The following is a 21,088-nucleotide window of genomic DNA, read 5'->3' as shown; positions in this document are numbered from 1 at the left end:
TACAGCAACCACAAAAAGCCCCATGTAAATAGCAAAATCACGTACACACCACACCACGAACCCCAATATCCCACATCCCTTACATCTGCATGAGAGCGCCAAGTCCCCGACACACCACCAATACCATCCCACCTTTACACATTAGACAGCCTCGTTCAGCATCACCAAAACGAACCTCTAAAGTCTCCACCACCGCCGGCCTCCATACCTCCAGCTTTCAACGGCAGCTCAGAGTCCGCCCTAAGCTCCGACGGAGTTTTCTCCCGGGACGCCGACGGGGCGTTAGGGACCGGCCACGGCCACCGAAAATAGCATGCTCTCCCATTCTGGCAAACAAGGCGCGGGCCAAGACTCTAGAATCACTATTAGCTTGGATGTCACTCTCACGCTAGGTTTTCGTATCCGCTTTGGTGTTGTTTTTGACTTCTCGGATATCCAATAACTCAATTCGCCATACCCTTGTGGCCTACCAGGCCATTATTCGGCCTCAAAGTCGAGAGCCACTGGCCAGCTCAAGGACTGTGTCCAAACTCTCGCGGACCCAGCCACCTGGAACACGGGTCGAACAGCCCTTTGCACCGTGAAAACCATGGACGTCAACTCATAAGCATTCCATTACTTCATATCGCATCTCGGTACGTGCGTAAATGTACAATCCCCGTTTAAGATAATCCAGCCGCCCCTCCAGAGCGTGTAAGTCCGTTTGAGGCTGTTGTCTATTTCAACTCCCATATCTATAGAGCGCCTTGACCGTGCCCTCATTTGCCTTGTGCTGCCCTCAGGGCGTCCACTTCTCGTTGCAGAGCGACCAGGTCGGCGAGGATATCAGCACCCTTGCCTGAATCAGCTGTATCATCCTCCGCCGCGGGCTCTTCTGGGACGTTGCTGCCCATGGCCCTAGTACTGTCAATGCTAGTCCGCCTCATACCATATCCGTCCATGCTTCCGCGACTACTGCCCCTCTGGCGCGGTGGTGGTGGTGGGGGAGCATTCTCCTTGCCCCCGCTGATCTTCCTACTGGGAGCCTCAATGCTCCTGACGCTGGGAGGACGGCGTATGGAAGTGTTTCGCGCGGGTGGTGGTGGTGGCGGAGAAGTTTTGGGAGGAGTATTCTCCATCACATATGTAGAGGTGTCAATGTCAGACGGTGCTGGGCTGGCGCCGTGGAATGAACCAGTAGATGGAGAGCCTAGTTGGAATGATTGCCGATGCGATGCATGCGGACGCCTAGGAGGAGGGGGAGCCGGAGCGTTGATGCTTCGGAAGCTCTCTGACCTGGACCGCTGTGATTCCATCGAAGAGCGAGGCGGCGTGTCGGCCTCGTAACTTGGCACACTCGGAGCGTTGGCCCCAGCATTGGCAGTTAAGGACTGGCTCCGTGCGTGGCCCCGCCGTGGTGGAGGGGTAGGTGTCGGTCTCTTGCCTGTCGCCGGGAGAGCCGGGACGGGTGTTGAGCTGGGTGTTGGGGAGTCCAGCTCCGGAACTTTGCCAGCGGCTTCACGAGCAAAAACATCTTCCGTGTCATCCCCGCCGTGACTGCTTGGAGCGGGCGGAAGAGGCTTGTTTACGTCAGACGGGGAGATGGGCGACGCAGTCTCTGAGGATATGTGCGGATGACCTGAAGTCTGCACGCTGATCTTCCTGCCGTGCCTTGAGCTAGGTGGCGGAGGTTTCTTCTTCATGGAAGGAGATGATGCCAGAAGAGAACGTTGATCGTCAACACCGCGTTCCGCGATATCCTGTGACGTCCGCGGTGTTTCCAGCTCTGGTGCAGCGTAGGATGCACTAAGCGCCTTGTCTCCCTGTGACACTGGTTTCTGCGGGGCTGGTGTTCCAGCACCGGCCTGGCCGGTGAGTAAGAGCATCTTGAAGGCATTGACGTCCATGGCTTTGGTCGAACTGCCAGATGAAGGCTTCCCGTCCGTCAAGCCTTCCAAATCTTGTAGCGTCTTGCCAAAGGGATTATCGGGTGTATTGCTCGCATTGGCAATGCGAAGCGGCGCAGCCTCGGGCAGGCCGCCGGGAAGCTCGGGAAACCGCTTTGAGAAGTGGTTGTCTTCGTCGTGGGAATCTTCGTCGCTGCTGTCGTCCTGGCGTCCGAAGCCTCTGCTGTGTACGGATTCTGGGGAGGAAGGCGACGAAGGTGGCGGCGAAAGAACCCTAACCTTCTTCACGACCTTTGGCTTGGCTGGCCGAGCCTCGAGAGGCGGAGGGCCATTCTGCCTCGAGATGCCGGAAGTAATGGACTCGAGAAAGGCCGATGTAGAGACAGGTTGAGGCGTCGAGATGGAGAGTGAGGTGGAAGTAGACTTCCTTCGAAAGGGGTTGTGTTCGGAGGCCATATTTGCGACGAGCAAGGCTCGGAATGGGCGGGTTTATCTTGTAACGTACAATCCTGTCGAGGGAGGAGTTAGGCAGCCGCCATGGCCAGGTCTCGGTAGAACGAGACGCGGACGTTGTCGTCGTGATGGCCGAGGGGAAGCTGTCGAGGTAGGGTGGTGCGACGAAAACTACGACGACAAAGATGACGACGACGACGACGACGACGACAACAGCAACAGCTACGACGAAACTTCAGTGGCCGATTCGAACTCGTTGAGGTTCGACTGAGGACAGGCAGGCTGGGCAGGCGGAGGGTCTCGGATGGATCGCTGGGTAGATCGAGGGGTAGGGGTTATTGGTGCTGGTAAGGTACTGGTACAGGGTACGGGGTACGGGGTACGGCCACGGGCACTGCGGGCGAGCGTCAGTTTCGTCGACCGGAAGAATCGGTTGGCAAGTACATCAGTCGTAAGGGACGGTGGAAGGGCGGATTGAGTTCGGGTTCGGGATGACGGACAACCCAATGGGGAAAACGAGGGGTCCAGGTTCTGTTGCTTACCAAGTCGCCGACTGGAGGAATGATGTTGCGTTGAGAGAGCTGCGGTTATGGATGAGGATGTGCTGATAAGTGCTGGTAGATACGACGAGAGTAGACAACCTAGAGTACGAGGGTAATATCCGCAGACGCAGCAATACGGCGTGGGGAGAGAAGTGGTGTGTAGTGGTGGCAGTGCTGCTGCTGGCGGATAGAAGAAGTTGGGTTTGAACTGGACTGGACGTGTGTCGGGGAACGGAGGAGTTGGTGGATGATGAGATGAGATTGGACAGAAACAAGACGTCAGTCCGAGGGGACGGTACGGTGCGATTCGATACACTGCAGGAGCGGATAAGACCAGCGCCAGGGGGAGCTATCTGCTTATCGTCCCTAAGGTAGGTAGGTGAGTGCCTAGGTACCTGGTTTTCGAAGGGCGAAGTGGGTTGGTCACTGGTGTTGGCCCTTGGGTGGTGATTGACGACACTTTTAATGGGGGCCGATGGAACCTGGCGGCGGGCGGTACCTGGTAGGTATTCGTAGGGCGATGATGAAAAAGAGGAGCCCGTTTGGTGTTGTGTTGTCCCGTTTAGATCGCCCGAGTCCAGGTAAGGCCGGTCGGTTGTTTCCACCTCAGCCAGGTACCTCTGTCACGTAAGAATGACAGTTGAAGGTGCCTGAGGTAGTACCCAAGGTAATGATAGAGGGTGAGAGGGAGAACAAGTTCCAGATGTGCAGCTTTTGCTGTTCCAGCCAAGGCAGCTGCAGATGCAAGCACTGTCCCAAGGTAGGTGGTTACCTGAGGTGTTGCCTCGAGAGTCGAGACTGACGGGAGTGAGTGAGGCTGACGCAAGTGAGAGACAGGCAGAAAGAGAGGAAGCGACCTTCTTCCCCGTCCCTCCTCCTTCTTCGTTCCTGTCAGCACCATCGAGGAAAGAGCATCATCCAAGTGCTCCGTACGAAGTACAAGTCGCATGTATGGTGTAAGTACCCGGTACCTTGCCTCAGCAACATTCTCCCCCACATACCCCGAAACGGACGGGAGGATTAGGTGCGCACGAGCCAGACCATTCTCACTCACTCACTCAGTCGTTCACCAGTGCTCTCTCTCATACGGATACTCAATCACATTTCACAGCTCACAGACGTGTGATCTTATGCCTCGTGCCTCATGCCTCACGGTGACCTGTGTTTCTTCACTCTCCACCGCCTCGGCCATCCTCTGTTCGCATCTCACTCCCCGTTCTTCAGATTCTTCTCTGTCAGTCTCAAGGGTCGGTCTCTGCAAAGACCTGATTGTGCCGCCTCACTCTTCAGGGCAAACACAACCATCAACCCCCTCCTGGAGAACCCCTCGTCCATGGTCCCCTTACGTGTGGGCATTCGTATGACCTACAGGACCCTTTAACGCTCAGATCACACTCTCACAATCCTCGACATGCCGGGCTTCGCCCCCAACTGGACGGTTGCCCCCTGCACCTGTCGCTCAAGCCGTTCCGGATTGACAACAGGGATCCCGGGACATGGATCGCTACGTTGCTGTGTACGGAGTTTGGCACGTATGGATACAGGTGAGGGGAAGGCCAGCATGAACTCGCACTCTTCTGAATACCAGCACCCAGATTCTCTGAGATGCCTATATCCGTACCAAATGCTTCTGCGGATAGTCCGAATCTCACACTTGCAGTTCCCAGGATGTCTCTTGTCTCGTCGTCTCTGCCCCTCCCCTCCTTGCTTACCTCACCGCAATGCAACTTCCACGATGTTCACTCTGCTACCTCAGGTATGATGCCAACGCCTCGCCCGCCAATCCCCCAAAACATCAAGGTTTGTTTCAGGAACACCAATGGGAAAGCAAGCTCGGGGCTAGCTATCCACGTCACTTCTTGTCACCGTCCACGCCTGCAACTTGCACCGCACCGCACTGCACCGCACTGCACCGCTCTGCACCACTTGCCCACGCGCTGACAGCAGCCCGGACCTCATGCCGAGCGACGACTCCAATACATACATGGCTCTGCAGCAGTACGCAGTATGTATCCGTACCTGCGCCAACACCGGACCAGCATCAACGTGACAACGTACAGTCTACCCACCAGACAGAGGAACAAGAGACACCTCTCAGAGACAGAGATGTACACGGAGAGAGGGGCCGACGGAAGAGCCGCGGCCAAGTCCTCCACCTCCCTCTCAACAGGTTGCCATTCTCTGAAGAAGCTCCGAGCTCGACATTTGACGCCGTTACACCTGCCCGTGACACTCCTCCTCCTCTCTTCCCCCGAGACGTTCCCCCGCACCGCCGCCTCTCAGACTCCTCCATCAACTCTTGTTCATCCTGCTATGTAGACACTGAGAACGACGCTGTCAAACACACTCGAGGGCAGCCTCCTCAGTTGCCCATGTGAACATCTCCATCCAACATGCCCGGGACTTACCTATCTATCTATCCCCAGACCGAACTGCCGCAGCAGTACCATACGCCTGATTCTACAAGTCGCTGGCCGTCAATGATATGACCACAAAATCAGCTATCTGCAAAGAAGAGCGATACCAAACCGTGTAACCAACGCCGATGCTAGTCGTCTTCGCCTACACAGCATCCTTAGTGAGCACCACCACCAACCAGGATCAGCAACCAGCAGAGAGCGTGGCGCCATCCCTCCTCAGCGCACGTGTCAACCCGTCCAGTCCGTCCACCCCCCGGGGCGAAGGGTTCCCAGGATACCGCACGCCGGCGCAACAATCCTCCCCAACTCAAAATCCAAGATAATACCGGTACTGAACGACACACGCCTACGTAACATGAGCACGTAGACCGTCCCCAATCTGAACGGCTGGTCAAACAATTCCTTACTCACGGCTCAAACCAAGAGTAATCTACTTGAGGGGAAGACGTGGCGCCGAATCATCACGCTTCCAAAGGGCCATATTCGCCCATACCTCATCACATTTTCACATCTTCGCACTTGACTATCGCAGACAGCGAACACGTAACGGACCTTGTTGCAATACCGTTGATAGAGAAGATAGCGGGACTATGATATGCCAGGCTGCAAAACGATCACCAGCGACGGGCGCGTCTCGTCTCAGACCAAGACACGTCCGGTCCCATAGTCAGACAGACCACTAACAAACCCACCATGGCTTTCCGCTGGAGGACATTCTAAGAACCACAATGCCACGTCTACCTACCCTCAACAGACTCAACATATAAAACCAACCACAGATCATTCTGTATTCAAGAAAACAGCCACCCAGAAATGACAAAAGATACTCTTCCTCCCTGCCATCGCGCTCCGAAAGAGAAGGGCACGTGACACAGATTACCTACCTCTCCGACACGCCGGCCAACGGCACCGACGCCACGCAACTCTCAGGCCTCTCTCCCCTCTGAGTCCAACTTCCCAAGGCAGCCTTCTCCCTCACAGCCTTATCTCTTTCCGGGTCCTTTCGTCTCGGGCGGCGCAGTCGCGGTGATCCGTCCGGCGGTTAGATCGACGAATACTGACCAGGGGAGAACAAGGAGAATTGGAAGCGCAGGTAGGGAGCTTGGGAAAAATGCATGTCCAAAAACGTAAACAAGAAAAAAACGACCCTGGGAAGTATGAACCGCGTCGGCTCCACTCCGAAACTCCAGGGCCCTGCTCAGTCTACGGTCTTCTTCTTCTTCTTCTTCTTCTTCTTCTCAAGTTGTCCCTTTTCTAGGCTCGCACCTCGTTGAGAGATGTGAATCTCGGTGCCTAGAAGCTAGCCAAGTTCCAGGCGAGCATCAAACAAGACGGGAAACAATTCGCATCATGTAATATCATTTCCTTCAGAGCCACCCGGTAATTGCAAGCGGGACGCCGCGTTTGCCATGCCCCTGACCAGGCTTCCTCAGTCGGTCCCGCCGTGGGCTGTACAAATCGTCAAATCGTAAAATTTGGCGCGATGGGGTCACGTTTCGAGCATCACAAAAATCAGGAGAAATCGTATGAACAGTGAAAGGCTCCCATCGTTGGTATATCGCGCGAGCTATAGTTACAGTAGTTGGAAGGGGGATCCGTCTCGTGCTGGCAAAGCGGGAAACCCAAGAGGCAACCCGCCAAGCACGCGGGAATCTTCTCTCGAAAAAACAAAGACAACATGAAGCCCCCGAACCACGCGTCGCGCTCGATCAAAAGTAGCCGCAACATATAGTAAAAAAGACCAGCAAGACAAAAACAAGTCACAAGACAACGCAGTTGCGTTTTCCCCCCCAGGTTGGTTTCCCTCCAACGCTTCCCGGCCCATTGCCCTTTCCCAGTTAGTTAAAATAACAACTCCCGTAAACGCCTTTCGACAAGATTTCGTGACACAAAAACAGTTGTGCATAGAGCCGAGCAGATTTAGTCGACACTGCAACGTCGTTCAAGGTGGGGGACGTAAGGAGGTGACCCTTTATGCTGTGGCAGCGGGGGCCTCAGCCTTGGCCTCCTTCTTGTCGGCGGCGGCCTTCTTAGGCGCTGCCTTCTTCGGGGCGGCAGCCTTCTTGGGAGCAGCGGCCTTCTTCTCCTTGGGCTCCTTTGCCTCCTTCTTGGCGGGTGCTGCCTTCTTCTCAGTCTTGGTGACGCGACCAGTCTTGGTCTTGCTGAGGACGGCGGGCTTCTCCTCCTTGGCCTGTAGATATGTTAGCAGTGGACAGATGATATAACTAGGTAGACAACATACGGCGGCAGCCTTCTTGGCGGCGGGCTTCTTCTCCTTCTTCTCAGCCGCAGCCTTCTTGGGGGCAGCGGCCTTCTTCTCCTTGGGCTCCTTTGCCTCCTTGGTCTCCTTCTTGGCGGCGGCCTTCTTGGGAGCGGCAGCCTTCTTCTCCTTGGGCTCCTTGGTCTCCTTCTTTGCGGCGACCTTCTTCTCCTTAGGCTCCTTGGCCTCCTTCTTCGCGGGGGCCTTCTTCTCGGCGGGCTTAGGCGCCTTCTTGGCGAGCTTGGTACCACCGGAGGGACCTTGGTGAATGTCAGTATTAATTGAAGATGGTAGACAGAGAGATAGACAGGCAGTTACGCACCCTTGGGCTGCTCAAAGACACCCTTCTCGACACCGGCGCGGAGGGCCTTGTTGAAGAGGGAGTCGAACATGTTGTCGCTAACGGTGTTGATCTGGTTGTTGGCCTTGACGTACTTCTTCAGGGACTGGCGAGAAGATCCGTTACGGTCCTTGAGCTGTAGGAGGGGTGGTGAGTCAGTTAAGAGGAACTTGGGAGTGGGTGGTCCATCATCGTGGCGGTGACGGGTGGTAGCGCGATCGAAGGTCACGGGAACTAGGTGCGAAAGGCAGCTGACCCGACCCGTGGGTCCTCCGATCGCGTACCCATTTGCGCCGGAGATGGAGGAGCGGTAAAACGTACAGCGACGATGGCATCAGTGATCATGTCCTATGGAGAGTTAGCAACCAACGCATCATGCAAAAAGCCGGACCAGTTGAGGTACAAACCTGGTAGCTGGCGTGGGTGGACTTCTTGCTGGGGGCAGCAGCGGCGCCCTCGGTCTTCTTGGGAGGCATTGTGAATGTTTTGGGGGGTTGTGTGGATGCGTTAAGCGTGAAGGTTTGCTATGAAGCAGGATTCAATCGAAGAAGGGATTGAAGTCGATTTGGAGACGAGTGTACTTTGAGAAGTTGCGAAAATTAGAATCGACGCGTCGTGGTTGAGAGAGACGAGAGGTGAAGAGATCCGGAACGAGAGGGTGGAGAGGAGCGCGTGCGTGGAGGGGGATGGGGCTTGTTTTTATAAATGGGCGGGGGCCGTTGGGCGCGGTGCGCAATCAGTAACTTTTGGGGACGAGGGCGCGGGCGCGGGCGTTGGATTTGAGGGTGAGCCTTGAGGTGCCTTCTTTTTTTTTTCTTCTCCTCCTCCCGTCCAGTCCATCTTTTTGGTGCGGGTGCCTTTTGGGCCCTCCAAATCCCCCGTCCATTTTGGGGGGGACGGTCGCTAAATCACGCGGACTGGGGGGGGGGGGGCCTTGGGCCTTCCCCCTCTCAACTTTCAGACTCTCACTTCGCGTCTCATTCACCCCCGAGTCCCCCCCCCCCTCTCAAAGAAAGCACCCTCTTTCTCTCCTTCTCTTTTTTCTTCTCCTCGCATCTCACTCTCTCACTCGGTTCATACCCCAACGAGACCATCAAGTGGCTACGGTTGCTTAGAATAAACTTATAAGATGTCTCCCGTTGGATCTGGCAGAGTCTGAACAAGTCGATATAGCACTTTTACTCCATAACTACGAGCGGCGTATGGCAGCTCTACTGTCCAGGCAGTCGACAGAATGCCACGGAGCCCATAGCTTTGAAGTGATGCCCTTTGACGTCCGTTTGTCTTGCCTTCCACGTCTCATTGTATCCCCAGTCTCTTCCCGCTTCTCTCCCGGCTCAACCTCATTATCCTCATCCGTCGGCGGCGTATCTTCTTCGACTTAAATCGCCGATTAGCGCGGGAGCGGAAGAGACGTGCGTGTCTATTTTGGACGTGTCCAGGACTACAGCCGGCGCGATGGTGGGTGTTCTAAGAAATCCTCGGCCGGTGACAGATTCCAGCACGGCCTCGCCCACCTCGGTCCACGGCCTCTTTCTTACCCCCTTGATATGGTTCTTTCTTCTCTGCAGTATCTGTTTTGGTATTCAACTCGACAAGCAGCATCACTGATTGTTCTGATAAACAAACGGTAACGGGTAGTTGAGTCGAACGGGCTGACCTTTGAGCTGGTGGAAGACGCGGACGGCGGCCAGGCGGCGCCCCTCACTCCTCATTTCAACTGAAGCTCAGCTCAGATCAGCCCAGTTCCTCCGTCGCCGGAAGCACTCGAGCTCCCCCGGCCCCCAGCCCCAGGCTAACTGTGCATGAAGCTTCTGAGGCTTCTGTTGTCTCCGCTGTCACACCCTGGACGGGTCCCTGGTCTTCCCTGTCCGCCCCAGGGTTGATGGAAGGCACTGAATTGAGTGTCCAGAGTGAGTGCAGTGGTGGTAAATAGTTCCAGCACATCCCCTCTCGCCAGTCGCCACGCTACACCCCTCAATGGGTGCTCCAGTCATCTGCCCTAAGAGAGCCGGGGTAGTGCTCTGGTGTTTTTCTACTGCCGTTCCTAGTGAGTTTGGGGTGTGTGAGTCTGTGAGATGAGACTCACGAGAACGACAGAGTGAGATGAGGGCAGAGCCATAGCCACAGTACCTACCTACCTTACCTTACGGTCCCCCCAAAGTTCCTGAGCTCACCAAACTGAGGCGGATGCCCTGGATGGCGGACAGCGGAAGGCGCGAACTCATCCACCTTCTCTACGCCTTCCTCCCGTCAGTTCAAGATCAGCCCTCCCAGACTCCCAGGAAGGAGGTGGGTGCATGGTTCTTTCCCTCCCTCTTCCACCCTCCTGGCACCTGCACCTGCCATGCACCGCTGCACTCCTGCCTTGAGCCCATCGCCCATCCCGCCCGTTCTTTCCCATCCAAACTGCCATGTTTTCTGCCACGCTCAATTGCCTCAGAATTCATAAAGCACCAGACGGGACGGGGAGGCAAACAAAAAGATACATCGCCCTTGTACCTTTTCTTATCCTCCATATTCCCATCCGTCGTCTTTTTATTTTCTCCTTTCCTTTTTTCTGATTGGTCAAATAATTCCTCGCCGTGATGCTCCTGTTGCCCCCGGCAGGTCCCCGTGGACCGTGAGGTGGTTCCTTCCCCTCCCCGTCCCGAATGCTCAGTCTCTGATGCCGCACACGTTCGCGGGTCTCCCATCTCCCACCAAACTCATTCTCATCGCCCACCTCAACCACCCTCTTCTCTCCTCGTCCTTCTCCTCTTTCTCGTCCCTCTTGATTCCCTCTTCTTCCCGTTTACTCACCCTCCATTACGAAAAATGACTCATTGCACGCCGTTGCCACGTTTTTGAGTCTCGCATCCGCCGATCCACCGTTCTCCGACCCGGCCCCAATTTCCCTCGCAACCTCATACCTTTCCCCCGCCGAGATGCCCGGTTTTGGCATCATCGCCCATCTTCGTCTTCACCTCCGACCGCCAATGCCGTCCGTCGCATCCGCCATCTTGCCTCTGATTCTCGGTTCCATCTCGCACTGATCCTATCATTATGTTGTTTGAAATTTTCTTCATCGTCCGATGCACTTTTTACTCGGTTTATCGCGTGTTGCGGCCCAGATATCGCGCACATGGTCCCAGTCCCTAACCTCGTCTGTTGTGATTCGGTCGCGCTTCGTCCAAATTGAAGCTATCCGCACATGTTGCACCACCATCGTCACAATCATCATCAGCACCATAGAAATTATCAAAGAAACGCGGGATTCCATCATCTAGGTCGACGATCTGCTCGACGACATTTTTGTTGAATTTCTATCATTTCCCTGGGCCGATTTGACTTACACCGAGTATGTCGTTTCGTACCATCGCGATGGGGCCACGCGACCGGTGAAATAGGATGCATCGCCTCATCCGCTTGCCTATGTCCGCCACGTTGTCTAAACTCATCGGTCACGTCGTCTTTGGTATCGCAGTGACTGACCTCGTTGATCCAGAAGTTTTTGGGTCATTTGAGGCTGGCACCGTGCCGCCAGCGCCAATACTACATACCGGTGCAAGAGACGCGATGGAAGCTATTCACATTTCACCAGCGCTTCCATCCAAAGGCGGAATATCATCGCTGCACGCCCGTAAATGATGATGAAATTCCCGTTGTAAACTGCTGAGACCTCAACTCTCGCCCATTGACCAATTTTCTTTCCCATTTGCATCGAAGTTGTTCTTCTCCGGGCTGGCGCTTCCAGATTGACGCATGTCTGCCCAAGGTGGAGGAGCAGAACACGTGTGTCCGTCCGTCCGTCCGTCACCGCCTCACAAACTGGCACGACCAACACATCGTCAACTTGTCTGAAACTGTTTGGAACTTGTGAACAGTTGTCAAGCCTGGTTTATAGAATGACTCAAATAAGATTCAGGCCAGGCAAGAGACCTGTCTGGCAAAGAAGCTGGCAACCTCGCGACCTACGAATCGTGGTGACGAGATAGGGAGAATGCCAGTGTGTCACGTGGTGCCCCTTTCCACCGCCCAGCATCTTGCGCCCCAAACCACATCGTCAACGGTAGTAATCGGTATTTCATTGGACCTATTGAAGCTTTCTTCGAGAATTTCTATGATGCTATCGATATCATATTCATCTTGGCAATCGTGTGGTCTGATGACCGAGAACTGAGCATCCGCAGTCAGGCTCGCGGGTAGCCTCGCTGAATGGGCGCCCACCTGCCACGTCAAGGGCGACTCGCTCAAAGCACAAGACATGATAGTAAATAGTATACTTGACATGCATAGTGCCGGATAAAAGACTCTTTGATTGGAGCCTTGCAGCCTGCAGTCTGTTCAACCGCATCGCAGTTGATTCAGAGACTCGAACGAGGCTGCGACTTCAATGTTTTGACTTTTGACGCGTGTACCACGAGGGTACATCTTTACCCTTCCGCAACCCACCTACAGACCAACAAGCATGACGGAAAGCGAGTGGATACACGTAGAATAGAAAGAATAGAGGCAAGTCAAAAGAAGATCAAACGTATATCAAAGCTCTTCTTCCCTTCCTTGACCACCGCAGAGACTCCAAACCAGACAGACGCGTCAACCGGATGCGCCGCCAAAAAATACGCACTGGGCTTTTTTTTTTTTGCGTTTGCGCGCTGGCAAAACTGCAGTGTCGTTGGTCGGTCTGGTGTCCTCCCTGATCTGGAAGGTGGGGCAAGCAAGGCAGGAAGGAGAGGAAGCTATGACCACCGCTCCCGTTGCAGCTCGGAGCTGCCTTCCGCCCAGGTTCCCCCCGCCGCGCAGGACGCAGCAGGAGGCAGCTTGGTTGGTTCCTGCTTCCTTGTACATACACTAAGGTAGACGCACTTAGGTAAGCACGCGAAGCAGGTAGGTTCCACTTATAAGTTACGTAATGCGGGTTTGCTTACCTCATCTCTTTTCAGGGTCCTGGAGAGGGGCATGCACCTGGATAATTCTTCCCGACCCCAAAACCCGTCAGCGCGTCTCACGGATCGGATACAGCCGAGGTTTGTTGGTGGCTGCTTTCATCGCTGCTACGAGGTTCAACAAAGGACAATCTTCATCGAAGAACGGGGGCTGGTGATTGAAAACCCCTTAGATAAAAGGCGAATGTAACAAAATTGTCGATTCAAAGAGACGCAGAGGGGTTGCGCCAATGTTGCATTGCATGCACCGCCACATATCCAAGAGAAACTCCAGCCTGACTTAGCAAAACTCAAGATACAGACTCCTGGAAGGTGATCTGTGGCTGATTGGGTGCATCGGTATCAAGGTGATAGTGAGTCGTGAGCTAAATTCCGGTGAGCAGATCAAAAATCGAAGGCTGCAAAACGATGGGGTTTCCTCTTCTAAAACGAAGCATAAGCTCGCCGCCAAAACGCGAGGGAACAAGCTTCACGGCTAGGCCTGACTCGGTATAGCAGAGTTACTCTTGGAAATCTGTGCGAGACTGCGAGCTGTTTGTTGGAGCAATCCGCTGAACATCTGATCCTGCCGGATTGACCCCGGGTGCTGTACAGAGACACAGCAACGATGCTAGAGAGCAAGTCCTCTTACGTTGTTCACTGTTCAAGCTGACTTCATCGCGGAAGTTGCGCTGCTACACCAACCTCAAGCAAGAACCTGCTTGCCATCTTACTCGAGACCGTACGGAGTACCTTCCTTACCTAACAAGTTACCCCAACGTACCCAATGACTTGAAGAGTTCGAAATACCGAAAGTCCTAGCCGGGACCCCCCACGTCCTGTCGCTCCCTACCAGCACAAAGGGCGCCCTACAACTACCGACCAAACCAACGGGCGGCAATAACGTAGCCCGGGGATTGCAACAAGAAACCCGCTGGGGAGGGTCAGCCTTCAGGCCAAATTCAACTTCCAACATCCACTTCCACCCGATGAGCACTCAGATTGCCTTCTCTTACTGTGCTCTGCACCAACTGGTAACGCGTAGCCGACGGAAGCCGAATTTCCTCACTATCCCGTCATCCACCTTTCGCCGGCCCTGGAATTAAAATCTTTACTTCGTGCTTCATTAGCATTTCCTTTTCTTTTCTTTTCTCTTCATTCTGCGTTACGAAAGAATAGATACCCGCGGTAATGCCAATGATGCGCAACTCAATCGCCCTCGGCGCCGGCCTGGCCCGCCTCTCTACGCCTCACACCCTCCAACGATCATTCGTGACCACCGCAGCAAGGAGGTTCGCCGACGCCACTTCATCTCCAGCATCTGCGCCGCCGCTGAACCCACGGTGGCTTTCCGAGCTGCAGGCGCGCATCAAGCGGTGTGCCGGCCTTGATCTCAGCGGGCAGCAGAAGGAGGAGCTGACGGCTCTGCGGAAGGCCGTTGACGGGCAGTGGTTGGAGTTGTTCGCTGGACGGGAAGGGTTCCTCACGGGTCCCGGATGGAGGGGCCTTGACAGGCATACAGTGACTTGGGGAGACCAGGTGAGTTATTGGTCATATCATGGGGCTTTCCGAGATGAGATGAGTTCGGTGCTGATTGCGATGGAAACTAGGATGCAATGGTGAGTTGAACCCGACCTCGGTTCCACGAAGAAAGGGAGCAGATGAACTGACACGCTACAGGGTATGGCTCGCCTCTCGAATGAACCGTCATTTTCAATCTCACAGCCGTAGGTCACGTAAACAATGTCGTCTACAACAAGTACGCCGAATCGGCGCGGGTCAACTGGCTTCGTAACTTTGCGACAACGGTGGATCCCGAGCACAAGGATGAGTGGGACCAGCTCATGAGCCCGCGGGACATTGGCCTCATCATGAGAAGTATCAAGACGGACTACAAGTTTGTGAGTGCCATGTCCATCAGTGTGAACCAACAGCAACCTGAAATCGCTGTGCTTTTTTGGCGCTGCAGCGACAAAGTTAAAAGATCAAACACCCTGGATCGCCCATACTGACAAACCTCCTCAAATTGAAGCCAATGGCCTACCCGGACCACGTGACGGTCCTCCATAAGCTCGTCTCCAAGCCGACATACGAATCAGACTTTATCCTGCTCGAAGCACTCCTCATCTCCGACGGCCACCGCCGCCCTGCCGCCCGCTGTTTCGAGGACATTGTGGTCTACGACTACAAGACCGCCAAGAGGGCGCCGTTGAAGCCTTTCATGGTCGACCGACTACGGGAGACGTACGAGGCGCAGGAGCAGAGCAAGATTGACTGTGAAGAAAAGGTAAAGGGTCTTGTTGGCATTGTCGAGCGTCTTGAGAAGGCTGCGCAAGGCGCAATGTGATGGGCCGGCGCGTGACTGCTTTTCCGGTGGAAGAAGCGCGATTGTGAGTGAGAGGGAACGGTTGTAAAAGTATGAGACATGAGAGATAGACGTAGATCATAGACCTCACACTGAGAATAAAGATTCCAAAGCGATGTATCTAAACACGCTGGAAAGCCGTTGGACGCGCCCAGATCTGGGGGAGGCTCCGGATCGGCGGGCGATGACGGCGTGAGGCTTTTCATCGGCTGAAAGTGGAGATCTGCGCGACATCGACGATTCAATCGACACCTTGCCCGTGTGACCTTGTTTATTCACCCCACCATCACCACCATATAGCCTTGCCTTGCACATTGCGCAACCTCAGCTGAAAGCCAGCGTCAGTTTTACAACTTAGACACATCTCCGAGTTTTCCAAATTTTCTATTCACCACAATGGGTAGCATCTCATTCCGCGAGCATATCCGCTGGATCCCCGATGAGGCGAGCGAGCCGACGTCGACCGTGGTGCTCACATCCCCGCAGCGCCGTTTCGTAGACCTCCGCATCCTGAAGCAAACGCCAACCGTGGATGGCGTGCAAGGTAAATTCCCACGTCAACATCTAGATCCCATCACCACACCCAGTGCAGTGGCACACAAGTCCAAACTACCTTAGGACCCCCGAAGCCACCACAACTACTTGACACTTCAAGGCTGACATCCGCAACAAGATACGCACGGCGTCGAGCGCCTGGAATGGGGTATCGCGGGAACCTCGTCATCGTCCACCCGCACCGATGACCAGGGCGTCGAGGTGCGCCATTCCCGCTGGGAGCACTGGATCGACTCGCGCACGACGGAGCCTGAGAACGCCGCCGACGAGGGCGACATGTACGAGCAGCCCGACGGGCTTACGCTCGAAAAGGGCCGGATGGTGAACCCTGCCAACGGCCGGGAGACGGACTACGAGGAGCTCTGGAAGGACGTTGAGCCCGTTGCGGTTCCGCTCGTTGGTGCCGCCGCCGAGGGCGAGGTTCAGAAGGGTGTTGAGTGTGTTGTGCTCAAGTTCGAGGATGAGTCGATCAGGGCGCGGGGTATGGTTGTTTGGCTGGGGCGGTTCTGTCAGGGGATTTCGAGGGTCGGGGAGGAGGTTGCTGCGGAGAGGTGGGAGTGGAGGGAGGGGGAAGGATGGAGGCGGACGGTGAGGATTGGGGATCGGGCTTTGCCTTGTGAGGTGTTGTTGATGACGGGTGCGGCGTTGAGTGTTGGGACGCATGTTGTTCATGAGGAGGTTGTTTGGGATGTGCTCGAGAGTCAGTGATGATGTGGTTTTTTCTGGAATAGTGCGATGAGCTTGACGCGTTCTGAATTGTCGCTCCACTGGGCGGGTTTCTAGAAGGCCACGGTTGGGTAGAAAGGGCAGCATTACGGCTGGAGAAGATTCCCTAGGAATTGCACATTCGAATCCGCTGAGTTATTCTGCTTCTGCTCATGTCAGTCCCATCTTGAGAGGTTGAGATGTCTGGATACGTGTTCCAGTACTTTTTAAAAACCAGGTGACAACTGACACCTACTTGATCTGCATGAATACTCCGGAGTCATTCTCGTCAGACTTACTCAATGTGTTATATTGAGATTCAGAAGTGATGGAACTGGGATTCCAAGTTTGAAGAGCAAAGAGTATTAGTTCTACGGTTAAAGGCAAGAACCACGGATGATACGGTTCCTACCGACGCGACAATCCCACCATAGCTTCGCAAGCGAATTACCGCAGCATGCTTTCTCAGAATTGTTATCCGTAGTGTGCGGCAAACCGGCCCGGAACAAGTCCTGGTGCATCCATGTCTCTCGGGGAAGAGTTTCACGCCAGCTGATGGCAAGGAGTTCGCCAATCAGGTCCGGATGCGAGGTGCCAGGCGCACGAACCTCGAAGTACGATGTATGGCTGCTTGGAAAGACCTGTGCCTTGATCACTGGTGTTTGCTAGGCCTTAAATCATGATCAACTCACAGCTCGAGCAAAGATGTAACAGAACCTACAATAAGCTCTGCCGCACTTCAACAAATTCGAATACTTTGGTTTTAGTATTCAAGACGAGGGGAAGTGTTCCAAAGCATTGTCTTCTTTGTGACTTACACGTATTGCAACTTTGGATTTACTCGATAACAAGGTACTTAGACAGTCTGCTCTTGGAATAAAGTTCATAAATCCTATGGTTCAGCCATTTGGCCTAGAGAGCGATGAATGACTGACTTATAAAGGTCATGAAGCCAAAAGGTACATGATATATGTGGCGTCGTGGCTAGCACAGCTGTCAAGCTTTTGTGCAAGCCCTTCTCCAGCACCTACAACTTACATCACAAAACCATCCCTCACCCTGTTTTGTCTCTTAGACCGTATACTGAGAAGAATATAACACCAGAGAGTCGAGACTCAAAAAATCAACCGCCAAGATCCGAATCAACCACAAATCAACGATGGCTACAACCTTCCATCAATTCGGCTTGCTTCCCGCCGAGCTGCGAATAAAGATATGGGAATGCAATCTTCGGTTTTCAGCACCGGGTTTCCACATCTTCTCTATCAAAAGACGGACTACCGATACTGTGTCAAACCGTCTCGGGCACACAGTACCAACGCAGGTACACCAAGCGAGGACCTACGTACTGTCCAATCCCATATACGCACCAGAAAAACGATGTCCGTGGCCCGAGTCTGACCCTACGACGTATCGTGTCGATGCCGGTCTTTGGTCCGCTTGTTAAGAGTCCAGAGACATTGTTCAAAAGCACTACACGACGCTGGTGAGCCCTTCCAGCGGCCACGCCTTACCTGCACAACACAGCACATTTACAGCAAGCGCTTCCGGTTCAAGCATCCTTCCTGAAAAAGATTTGATCATCTTTCAAGTTGCACCTGACGTACATGTCTCCGTCGGAGAAGCTCTCTCTGCCCTCCGACCCTTCTTTCGAAACAACGCCACCCGGCCATTGCACATCGCTTTCGAATTTACCGAGGACTGGGGAATCCGGCTTTCCGAAGACATCGAGTCTATGAAGAGTCAACCGGGTCCACGGTCTTGCTTTATCCGCCTCCTGGAACGAACTTTGTGCGGGCTTCTTTCGGCTAAGTTATACCTCATAAACTATGACTCTGAGCGTGCTCCCGTCGAGTCACCAGTACTGTTCTCTGCTGGAGGTTATGATCTCAATGAGGTCCGCTGGTGGGCCCCACGGACTGTGGTGGTTCCTACATGTGCCGTAGAAGTTTTCGTTGTCGAACTCATCTGGCAAGGTGCGGAGCAATGGACCTTCATCCGACCGATGTGGACGCCTGGTGTTGCACCTCCGCCGTTGGTTAGTTACTTGTTTTCAAGAGCCGATATGACTGTGCTCCACTGTCGAGAGAGGAATTGAGGTCGATAATTCAGACTCGGGTTCGGGACTCAGGGAGAGATTGAGATGAGCGTAAGTACTCTCTATGTCCTGTGAAATGCGTTGTGACTGATTTTGATACAGAGATACATCGAGTAATAGTATAATGAGATGATGGATTGCTCAGTGTTTAACCTGGAATAAAGCGGTAGACTGGCAGCGGCATGTTTCACTGCCAGACACCTAGTCATTAATCATACGAAGCTGTCTTGAACGCAACTAGATGAACTCGGCATTTCGAGAGACCGGCTGGAACAGTGAACGTGGAGTACTATTCGTAGCTTTGCTATCTGTTATGGGTCCTCATTTCGGCATAGAGATACTGGCCTGTCGTATGTCCCTTCAAGTACCTAGCCTCCACTAAGCATGGTGTTTTATGCTACTTGCCAGCGGTGCTTAGAGTTGTACAAAGAGAGATGTAGTTGAGTTAGCATATTCAAGAAAGAGACATTCTAGTGATCAAGCAACTTAGTGATCAGACTGGGTGGTATATTTCGTGGTGACGATGACGCTATTGTTAAGCTGAACATCATCATAAGCGTCATTCTAGGTATGTGTACGACGTTCCGGATGATCCAAATAATAAACTCGATCCAATTGTAGTATGACTACGCACTAGAGAGGGGTAACTATTCCGATTTTCGGCACTGAGAACTGTTCTAGGCAGGTGTCAGATAGCAAGTGGGGAAGCCAAGCCAATCCTCCTCATCGTCAGAGCGATTTCCTAAAGTCACACAACCAGCGCTTATTGATCGTAGCATTCCAAGTGATCGGGTCACATTAGGGGTTGCAGAAAGCCTAATGGGAGTTAAAGATCAGGTTATCTCAGCCGGATCGCAACCCCTCGGCGCGATAACCTCAGCAAGTCCGAGCATACCGATGTGCATTGGCAGCGGGGCATTGGGCCAATCAAGACGAACCACAGAGTCGCAACAGTCTCTTTTCGTCCTGGTCCGCCGTGTCATTGCATCTGTTACGTTACGTCTGCAGTTCAAGAAGCTATTGCTTTCGTTATTGCGATGGACTGGCATTGTCCATAAAGCCCGCGGTCCGTCGTGTCAAAGTTGGCCAGCTCGTTTGAAGCAACTCAGTATTCGCATAACCCTTTCGGGAAGAACAGGTTATCCTGTGCGCGACGATGAGCGTTTTCAAGGGAATCGGTCTTTGTGCCCTGACCTGGGTGCTACTGTCACTCTTTGCTGATGCCGCAGCCGCCGCCGGCGTGAAGAGCATTTTCCTATTCAAGGACGTTCTACAGTCGAACACCACAGCACTCAAGACCTCGGGCTTTGACACCCTCCTCATTTTTCGGATCGGTCTCCTCGATAATGGCGATCTTGTGTACTACTCAACCGGAGACGCGGGCGAGGCAGTCGATGCTCCCGTGGTGACGAATGGTTCGTATGTTGGCGGAACCACGTTGGCGGAAAAGGTTAAATCCTTCAAAACCGGCACAACCAACATCAACAGAGTGGAGATCTCGCTGGTGTCCCATGACACGACATTCCAAATTATCCGCGACTTGATCAACGCAGATGGGACAGGCTCTGATACTGTGTTGTACAAGAACTTTGAGGTCTTGAAGGCAGAGTGGGGCCTCGACGCATTCAACAACGACGATGAGGGTGTCTATGACGTGGCGAGCACAGTCAGTTTTGCCCAGATGCTAGGGGAGATGGGGTATCAGTATTCCATTGCGCCTTACACCAACAGCGGCTTCTGGGCGAACGTCAGGACGCAAGTTGAATCCGCAAACCCAGGCTTATTCGATAGGGTGTATCTCCAAGTCTACGATGGTGGGTCTGGCAACAACCCTGGAACATGGCAGACTACCCTCGGCATGAAGGTGATCCCTCTTGTATGGGTTGTCAATGATGCAAAGCCGTCTCAAGGAACGACCGCGGCACAGGCTCAGCAGCGATTCGAAACCTGGTTCTCGCAATACGCCGTGGCAGGCGGGGGTTACTGGAATGATTATGACATTGAGAAGATGGACTCATCTTACACGGATTATGGAGCAGCACTTACTAGTATTTTCTGATGCAAAGTACGCAGTAATTATCTGTCTTGAGGCATCGTATTCATGTCATTTACCCTTAGCAGAATTTTTTCAAATCCCTCACGTTGCTAAGAAAAAGAAACATAGTTGTTGCTCTGATCTGAGCATTTGTCATCTTGAGAGGTTTGCCCCAAGATTCTTGTTGCATTTAAGCGACTTACAGTTGAAGAACGGTGGAAGCAAACATTGTTCATGTTGCTAACTACCCGATATGTAGATCTATTATTTGATTAACCATTCATGAGAGCACTGTTACTTCTGAAGTGGAAGTCGGTCTGCCTACCCCGAGTCCCCGGCTCTTTTCCCGCCACCTCCCAGTTTCGATGTATAAAAATCATTGAACAACCCTGAAACCAGTCTTCAAAAGGAGAAAAGACTTTTCTCCATGATCTATTGTCCGACTGATTGATAAATGTTCCAGTGCGCCACAGACGTGTTTTATTCGTTGGATTCCAGCAACCAAGCAAACATCGACGCCAC

General features: G+C 53.6%; 7 protein-coding genes across 7 annotated transcripts; 5 read left to right on the top strand and 2 right to left on the bottom strand.

The window, feature by feature from the left end:
* Nucleotides 1-592: 592 nt before the first annotated feature.
* Nucleotides 593-2,549, bottom strand: BDP55DRAFT_673824 (uncharacterized protein). The gene has a single exon (XM_060575625.1). It carries the CDS (start codon nt 2,340-2,342, stop codon nt 759-761), a length of 1,584 nt encoding a protein of 527 aa, XP_060426178.1. The 5' UTR covers nt 2,343-2,549; the 3' UTR covers nt 593-758.
* A 1,917-nt stretch (nt 2,550-4,466) lies between these two features.
* On the top strand, nt 4,467-5,343 carry BDP55DRAFT_273187 (uncharacterized protein). Its single transcript, XM_060566431.1, has one exon. The coding sequence runs from the start codon at nt 4,603-4,605 to the stop codon at nt 5,257-5,259; it is 657 nt and encodes a 218-aa protein (XP_060426177.1). The 5' UTR covers nt 4,467-4,602; the 3' UTR covers nt 5,260-5,343.
* Nucleotides 5,344-7,273: 1,930 nt separating this feature from the next.
* BDP55DRAFT_731628 (uncharacterized protein) lies at nt 7,274-8,377 on the bottom strand (the record flags this gene model as incomplete). Its single annotated transcript, XM_060579834.1, has 5 exons — nt 7,274-7,492; nt 7,544-7,821; nt 7,884-8,135; nt 8,186-8,249; nt 8,309-8,377. 5 exons carry the CDS (start codon nt 8,375-8,377, stop codon nt 7,274-7,276), a joined length of 882 nt encoding a protein of 293 aa, XP_060426176.1.
* Nucleotides 8,378-11,106: 2,729 nt separating this feature from the next.
* BDP55DRAFT_673810 (uncharacterized protein) lies at nt 11,107-11,825 on the top strand (the record flags this gene model as incomplete). The annotated part of the gene is made up of 1 exon (XM_060575624.1): nt 11,107-11,825. A coding segment is annotated over exon 1 (236 nt), but the record flags the coding sequence as incomplete, so codon positions are not given.
* A 2,174-nt stretch (nt 11,826-13,999) lies between these two features.
* On the top strand, nt 14,000-15,155 carry BDP55DRAFT_635138 (thioesterase-like superfamily-domain-containing protein; the record flags this gene model as incomplete). The annotated part of the gene is made up of 4 exons (XM_060572745.1): nt 14,000-14,347; nt 14,489; nt 14,534-14,709; nt 14,841-15,155. 4 exons carry the CDS (start codon nt 14,000-14,002, stop codon nt 15,153-15,155), a joined length of 840 nt encoding a protein of 279 aa, XP_060426174.1.
* Nucleotides 15,156-15,460: 305 nt separating this feature from the next.
* Nucleotides 15,461-16,615, top strand: BDP55DRAFT_616417 (uncharacterized protein). Its single transcript, XM_060571268.1, has 2 exons — nt 15,461-15,717; nt 15,847-16,615. The coding sequence occupies exons 1-2, from the start codon at nt 15,570-15,572 to the stop codon at nt 16,434-16,436; spliced, it is 738 nt and encodes a 245-aa protein (XP_060426173.1). The 5' UTR covers nt 15,461-15,569; the 3' UTR covers nt 16,437-16,615.
* Nucleotides 16,616-19,687: 3,072 nt separating this feature from the next.
* Nucleotides 19,688-20,590, top strand: BDP55DRAFT_635135 (coagulation factor 5/8 type domain-containing protein; the record flags this gene model as incomplete). The annotated part of the gene is made up of 1 exon (XM_060572744.1): nt 19,688-20,590. One exon carries the CDS (start codon nt 19,688-19,690, stop codon nt 20,588-20,590), a length of 903 nt encoding a protein of 300 aa, XP_060426172.1.
* Nucleotides 20,591-21,088: the final 498 nt, after the last annotated feature.

The sequence above is a fragment of the Colletotrichum godetiae genome (genome assembly GCF_030913485.1).
Source record: "Colletotrichum godetiae strain CBS 193.32 chromosome Unknown BDP55scaffold_40, whole genome shotgun sequence".
Taxonomy (NCBI): domain Eukaryota; kingdom Fungi; phylum Ascomycota; class Sordariomycetes; order Glomerellales; family Glomerellaceae; genus Colletotrichum; species Colletotrichum godetiae.
The sequence above is the reverse complement of the archived record's forward strand: the minus strand, read 5'-3'. Positions and strand labels throughout refer to the sequence as shown.